Below are 7,832 nucleotides of genomic sequence, written 5' to 3'. Positions count from 1 at the left end.
CTCTTAAATTACACAATTGAGATATAAAAACTAGTGCAATGAATGAATTGTTTGGACCAAACCAAATGCAATGAATAGTAAATATTCGTACGTACCCCTTGAATTCTCGTAAGGTTGATGTGAAGTAAAGACCAACAAAGTCACTAGGTTTGGTCTAGTGGTGAGAGGTTTGGGTAATATGTTATAGGTCCTAGGTTCGATCCGCAGCTCATTGTAAACCAAAAAAAAAAAAAAGACCAACAACTCCTCCATCGATAAAACTTCTCGTTAACATGATGAATTGATTTAACTTCTAATATAAATATGTAGAAATTGATTTCCAAAGAGCATATTAGTAGTATCACAATCTATACAAGTTCTTGTTTTGAAAGGCTTATAAGGTTTTGTCAAAACAAAAAAAGGCTTATAAGGTCGCCCGTCACTATTGCATTTACTCCTTCTATGGCTCCGGTGAATCAAAAGGTGTCAAAATTGTTATTTCCAGTAGATCAGATCACTTTTTTGGCGGTGTTTGGAAATTTGGCCTATAAATTTTTTCTTACCAGGCATATAAAATGTGTTACACTGTTTAGCAGAGATAGTGGGGGTAACTAATAGATCCTAAAAATAATGGTCCAACATGAATGGCTCACCAGGCTTTGTATGAGCTGGTAGTACGGCAGCCTGTGATCCCTCCACTGTCAAGAGCCAGAGGTGCTCGCCGCTCTGTGAGTCCAGCCTCACGCTGTACCCTCCTGTCTAGGAGACAAGAGACCCAAGCCTTCACTTAAGTCCCACATCTCAACTCTCAACTTGGAGTGGGCAGGCCAGCATGGTGCAGCACCAGCTCAACCTGACAAGCCAAAGATGTGTTCCATCACCTTGGTGCCTCCGCTTGGGTCACAAGTTGGCGCTACCCAACTCGGCAAACTGATAGGTGTGTTAGAAGTTTATAAACACTCATTTGTATCATGTTCTAACCAATGTGGGACTTGTGAATGGTAACATAAACAATAGATCCAAAAAATGGTAACATGAACAATAGTCCCAAAAGGATGTAGTCTTCAGTTGGAATTTGGTCTGTTGTAATGGAATTTGATACTGTGTAATCCAAAATTGTTGTTGATGTGTTGATTTTTTCTGCTTACAAGGAAATGATGATCTAACTGTGATGCTTTACATTTTGCCAAAAATGAAATTGAAACTATACATATTGAATGACTACAATATATACCACATGTTGTATCAGAGAACTGTTGTTTTTTCATGTTGTCAAAATGCATATATTGAACTATTATGTCGGATGTTCAAATATTAGTTTTACAAGTCAATAAGCAATGTGCAATGTCAAGGATAAAAAGCTGACAATTATCTTACATTATATACAATTACTATAAGAAATAATTCACAAGAATCCATTATCAATCTCCTTGGGTATCAAATTCAGACAAATTCAGACAAATTCAGCAGCTTCAATTCATTTGCAGTTTTGTAAAAGAAATGGTTACTAACTATGTGGTGGCCATGGAGCATTGATAACTCCGTTATTACACACTAAAAGTGACATAATTCAAGAGATTTTAGAGGAAGATTGGATGATTTTTAAGGCATTAAATAAGAGAAAATTGCATGAATATAAGAGAGCTTGTTTTGGTGTAACATATGTTCCAGAACGTAGCCGTCTCGACGGTGTTTTGGTGTAAGTTCAGCAGGGCTAGGAGGGACGACATTGAATTCCTCGGTAAGGGGATTCCACATTACATATTGGGCCCTCTGCATATTTCGTAAGTCTTTCCCAAGACAAAAAATGCCGTTAACACTTGTGGAGCCCATAATACAAGTAATTTGGCCATATAGTTGAAGTGGATGTGGCAAATTTAATTTGTACCTGTTCTCGAGCAAATAGAATTCAGGTTGGTAAAAACGATGATCTTTATCATCCTCGAGATGATTTGTGAGAATAAATGTATGATAATCATCAGAACCGTGACGAGATATGAAATGGTTGCTATATATACATAGTCATGAAATAAGTGTTTTCAAATAATAAGTGTTTTGATGAGGAGGAGGAATCCATCATCGTGTTCTGCTGGGTTTTGTGATGATCATCGTGTTTAATCTCCTAATCTTGTGCTCAAAACTAGTTAAAAACTTAGATCAGTTATTATTAGATGATACCACAAATGAATCCTATCCAAGATAATCATCAAGAAAGCATTATTAAGTGGTAATTCATGCTATGTGGCATGTGAATTCGTGGCTGATGACTTGCTATATTGACTTGGTCAAAATTAGTGGGACCGTCTTTTTGCAAAATTGACTAAAGTTATGGGTTATAACTGCTATTTTTTAAGTTAAGGGGTCAAAATTGTAAATTTGTAAAAGTCAGGGACCAAAAATGCAATTTAGTAAAAAAAAAGTCATAGCGTAAAACACCAAGTGGTTAATGAGCTTCTCCTCGGACGAATTATTTAAAAGAACTCGAGTTTGGTCGAGCTTTACTTATTTTGCAACCAAACTTTAAATTACAGGGGCTCTCTTTATCCAAGAAGTAGATGGTTAGTATCAAAAATAACATAAAAAGTAGAGTGCGCCACTTTATTGGATAATTACCTATTTTTGCAGCATGTTGAGTAGAATCTATTTTATTTATTTGCTTAAAATTAGTTATACAATTTTTACATAACTTTTTTTAATCAGGAAATTAAAATTATAAAGGAGTGTATCGGGTATTTAATCCCTTACGATTTAAAACAAAATCTTATATGCTGTGTAAACAAATAAGAAGATTATTACACCAATGATGTACAAAGAGTATTACACCGATCAGAAGAAGAAAAAAAAATGTTTGCCCCCACCCAACCAGGCAACCACTAAACTATAATCAAGAGATAAGGATAATGCTATCAATTAAACTTGAAAAAACATTAAGCTCTCTCCCCTAAAGAAGACCCCATTAAATTATACAATTTCTCCATGTAAAGGAGTGTCACTAGGTTTCTCCAATACTTGTAATTTTTTCCTAGGAGACACTGACATAAGTGATACAACAAAAGGTTTAAGCTTCTCAATAGTTTTGATAATAATCAAAAACAAAACTCTATACAAAACAATCATACCCAACAATATTCCAAGATCAACCCACTTTGAGTAACTCATATCTACATGAAATGTATTTCTCAAAATCTCTTCACCACTAATGTAACCACCAATTCCATCACCTCTATTAAATTTTAGGCCTTCAAACTCATTTTTATAAGATCCTTGAAAAGCATATCTATGGAATGAAATATAGTACATAGGATATCTCCAAAATGGCTTTGGAAGATCATTTGGCAATCTAAAGAATCCACCAGCCAACATCATCATTCCTTGAATTCCAGCACCAGTTATGATTCCCATTAGAAAATCAGGAACAATGCTTGCAACTATCATCATAAGACTCTCTACTAACATTAGACAACAAAATAGAGCACAAAAAAAATATAGAAAGTGTTCAAATCCGTTTTGAAGTCCAGGAGGGAAATATGCTATAGCTCCAGGAATCAGTGAAATCATCAACAAATATGGAATAGATGAAAATGTGTTCCCAATCACATATGCAGTAACACCATAATGTCCATTTAGTCTTTCACGTTCAAATACCTAAACAAATTAATAGCATATAATTAAACAGTTTAAACTATAAAATTTATCAGGACAAATGTAACTATTCATTTAATATATATTTGCAAAATTTTAAATAAAAAAAAAAATGAAACTTTGAATTATACCTTCATATCCTCCACATAAGAAGGGAATCCACCAATGGTCATGAAAGTAAGGAATGAAAACACAAACATAAGAAATGAACTTCTATCCTGAAAAATAAAAAAGTCAAAAGAAATATGCAAAATTAGAAGATATTAGCAAAACTTCAGGTCAATTAATGCAATATTAGGTTAGCCATATAGTATACTTTGACATTGTTAATTACCTGAATTGAGCCATAACTTTTATCCAAACCATTAAAGATAGTGGCTGAACTTATACACAATGCTATATATATGCCAAGGCGTAACCAGTAATAGCCAAGATCACGAAACATGTTCACAAAAGATCTTCTTGTAAGAACTAAGCATTGATTAAGAAAGCCAGCATGTTTTTTCATCTTGTATGTTGAATTGTTATCCTAAAACATCCATCAAAGTTTCATGTCAATATTTTGTTTATTATAATAAGGGTAAAATAGTGTTTATCTCAAGTAATGTCAGCGAATTTTAGTTTACGGTTTACTCCCTTTAATATTTTTTTTCCGATTACTCCTCTATAATATCAAGATTCTATCTTTTTAGCCCCTCATGGAATATGTTGGCTTAAGATTTTGTCTTTTGGCTTTCTGTAATGTTAACGAATTTTGGTTTACCCCCTCACTAAGCATGCCAACATATATTAACCCAACATATTCAATAAGAGACTAAAATGACCGAATCTTGACATTACATGGAGTAATCGGAAAAAAAAAATATAACACAGAGGTAAACTAAAATTCGCTAACATTATGGAGGGGTAAACATTATTTAACCCTTATAATAATTAACTTCAGATCAAATTTAGAAGATACCTTATTAGATAGTACTGCTACTTCATTTTTAACTTCTTGGTTTCTTTCAGATGATTTATAGGAGCTTACAAGGATACCAATTGCTTGCTCTGTGGAAATTGTTTTGTTGATCTCTGCTAAATCCATCTCAATATCCTAACATAGAAACATATTTCAAAATTATTTGAGTTATGCAAACTACTATGATACTAATGATGAAGAAATCATCTATAAAATAAGGAATCAATGTTAGTATTGCTTAATCAACTTACCTGATCAAAATCCTTGTTTATAGTTTTAAGTAAATGATCAGATGGATTTTGGAGAGGAGGACAAGGAAATCCATTCAAAGCAAAAAACTACATTGAAACAAAAACAGAATTAATCATCAAGTGGTTAACAATGATAAATTGAAAACTAACATAAAAGTAAAACTTTATGATAATAATGGATATAAAAAAGGCTTAGTTTCTAACCTCAGAAGCAGCAGAAGCAGGTCCAAAATAAACAGTTTTACCTGAAGACAAAAGACAAAGATTATGGAAAAGTTGAAAAACTTCAGTACTAGGTTGATGGATTGAGGCAATAATAGTCCTTTGAATTCCATCTTTTTTATCCAAAGAAGCTATTCTTTTCATAACATAGTAAGAAGCAGCACTATCAAGTCCACTTGTTGGTTCATCAAGAAACAGAAGTCTAGGACGTGTTAGAATCTCAATGCTAATGCTGACTCTCCTTTTTTGACCTCCACTTATTCCTTTAACACCCCACCCTCCAATTCTTGTGTTAATTGCATCTTGTAGACCCATTTCTTTGATTGTAAAGTCTGCTCTTTCTTTCTTCTCTTGCTTTGACATTGTGTCAGGCAATTGAAGTTGAGCTGAGTAGTATACTGCTTCTTTAACGGTTAAGGTTGTTAATAATGTATCATCTTGTGTCACATATGCCTATAAACAAATCAATTTGAAAGAATATTGGTTAATGGACTAACTTAGTACTACAAAATATAAACAAGATTTAAAAAGTCAAAATGTATTCGGTCCAAAATTCAGATAAAAAACACTGGACTTTTTAAATCATTTAACTTATATTTTGTTACATAATGAGTAGTTTAATTACTATTTGTTTTTGTTAAAGAATTTTACCGAGGTTCCATAAGCCAATGCTTGTTTGTTGCCATTGATCAAAATCTCCCCTGATTGTCTTGTGTTAGAATCTAATCTCCCTGAAATATATGTCAAATTGTTCAAAGATTGCATGCATTGCAACCTCTTAAAATTGGGAGTTGAGTCTAACTCAACCCTATAAAACTGACTTGTGACAGAGGTGAAAATTGTCGTCACTTATAAAACACAGATCATCTCGCAACCGGTGTGAGATTTCTTAACGGAATATAATGAAGAATTGAACCACATCACATCACAATATTATAAAGAAAAACCATGCTGCTACAGCAAATTGTGTTCTGTTTCCTTAGTTCCCACTCAAGGAAATTTATATATGAACGGTTAACATAGGAAAATGTTAGGTAAACACATTTATTTGACAAAAATACAACAAATATATTTTTTTTGTTTTTTTAATATTTTTTACATTCCTCGTTTTGCGTGCTTTGTGAGTGGAAAGAGAGATGTGTCAATTTTGTGTCTCAAATTTGTGTTGGAATAACATACCTTGTTAACATATTAGACTTTAACCATTTCAAAAAATCATTTTAGACTTTGATATATAAATATCTAAACTTGTTTTCTAATGCATATACTCCCTCTGGTCCTTATTATAAGAAACAATTTGGAAAAAACACACATACCAAGAAACCTTATCTTTCTTAATAAAAATTCTAAAATTTTACAATCTATTCCAAAATTAACCTTGGTGTATTAATTTATCCTTAGGGAATATATCACTCTAATTAATGCATAACTTTGGAATGGATACAATTTAATAAGGGTAAAAATGGAATTGTAAGAATAAATTTAATGATTGTTTCTTATAAAAAGGACCAAAATTTTTTTCCACATTGTTTCTTATAAAAAGGACCGGAGGGAGTATAATATGTGTGTAGATTGTGTAGAATTACGTAGTAAGATGAAATAAAATAACACATACGTACACGCCACCTCCTTAATTAAGAATTAAAAATCATGGAAGTAGTTTTGATATATTGACTTTTGGTCCTTCATTTCATATGTTGATTCAACCAAATTACTTAATATTATGTAGCTAATAAGTCAAAAAAAAATATTTGTTTTTATTAAATTTTCCGAATTCACCTAAACATACCGGTTAATCAAAGAAAAACGATTATATCTGGCAAAAATGTAAAAAGAAAAGTCGGTAGCGTAATTAATGCGAACTTTTTAGATGTTACAATTACTAAATTGTCTTTGGTGAAAAGATGTATTTGTAGTTGACTTTACGGATTCCAATACAAAGTAGGGTTATGTTTGAAAAAGTAATAATAAATATATTTATGAAATTGAAAATGACTTATATTTGGGGACAAATTTTATGTTTGAAAGAGTACTTATAATTAGGGACGGAGTGAGTAGTTGGGAATTAGTTATTTGGAGTTAAAAGCATCAAGACTCAAGAGTCAAGGAGTGTAGATTTTCCACAAAAAATAAAGGGTCAAGAATCAAGATGATGTAGTATGTAACTATGTATGTTTACCTGCTAAAGCATCAAGAAGTGTAGATTTTCCACAACCAGAAGGACCCATTATGGCCAAAAGTTGACCTGGTTTTGCATAACCAGTTAGACCATCAAGAATTGATTTGTTTTCTTTCATCTTTCCTTTTGAAGAAGAAGCAGCAACAGTCACCCATAGATCCTTCCATGTCAAACTAATTCCATTCTCTTCTTCTCCTCCTTTATTGCTTGATACCTTCTCTCTGCTACTTGCTTCAATCTCTAAAATATTATTAGAGACAGCTGAAATAAGGGGAGAAGTCATTGTAGTATAATTAAGAATTTGTCTAAAGTGGAGCCAAATATATAGAGTGTTTGGTGCGAGGATTTTTAGTATGTGCATTTAGATTATTATTTTTAATTTTTAATTTCTGTCATTGTATAATATAGTATAGTATTAAAATAGACTTCCAGGCTTAGTGACCGATTAATCTGAGGAGATTAATCACACCGTTTACTTGTAGGATCCTAATTAAAGGCAGAGTTTTTTATTTTGTATGAACTAGTTCACAGAAATTGACATCCGAAAGAATCAAACTTAAGACCTTAAAAGGAGCACATTATACCACTTAGCCAACCT

At 32.4% G+C, this 7,832-nt stretch overlaps 1 protein-coding gene across 1 annotated transcript; it reads right to left on the bottom strand.

The window, feature by feature from the left end:
- Positions 1–2,609: 2,609 nt before the first annotated feature.
- LOC123912731 (ABC transporter G family member 1-like) lies at positions 2,610–7,590 on the bottom strand. Its single transcript, XM_045963289.1, has 8 exons — positions 7,235–7,590; positions 5,707–5,786; positions 5,038–5,508; positions 4,834–4,920; positions 4,583–4,717; positions 3,956–4,150; positions 3,753–3,839; positions 2,610–3,624 (listed from the first exon to the last, which is right to left on the bottom strand). The coding sequence occupies exons 1-8, from the start codon at positions 7,515–7,517 to the stop codon at positions 2,941–2,943; spliced, it is 2,022 nt and encodes a 673-aa protein (XP_045819245.1). The 5' UTR covers positions 7,518–7,590; the 3' UTR covers positions 2,610–2,940.
- Positions 7,591–7,832: the final 242 nt, after the last annotated feature.

Source organism: Trifolium pratense, linkage group LG3 (assembly GCF_020283565.1).
Source record: "Trifolium pratense cultivar HEN17-A07 linkage group LG3, ARS_RC_1.1, whole genome shotgun sequence".
Lineage (NCBI taxonomy): Eukaryota > Viridiplantae > Streptophyta > Magnoliopsida > Fabales > Fabaceae > Trifolium > Trifolium pratense.
This window is presented reverse-complemented; position numbering and strand designations above follow the sequence as displayed.

Coding starts and splice junctions, on each gene's coding strand:
- LOC123912731 (XM_045963289.1), bottom strand. CDS start 7,517: ATGACTTCTCCCCTTATTTCAGCTGTCTCTAATAATATTTTAGAGATT. Junction 5,509..5,706: donor CATTGGCTTATGGAACCTCG/GTAAAATTCTTT, acceptor ATTTGTTTATAG/GCATATGTGACACAAGATGA. Junction 3,840..3,955: donor AAAGTTATGGCTCAATTCAG/GTAATTAACAAT, acceptor TTTATTTTTCAG/GATAGAAGTTCATTTCTTAT.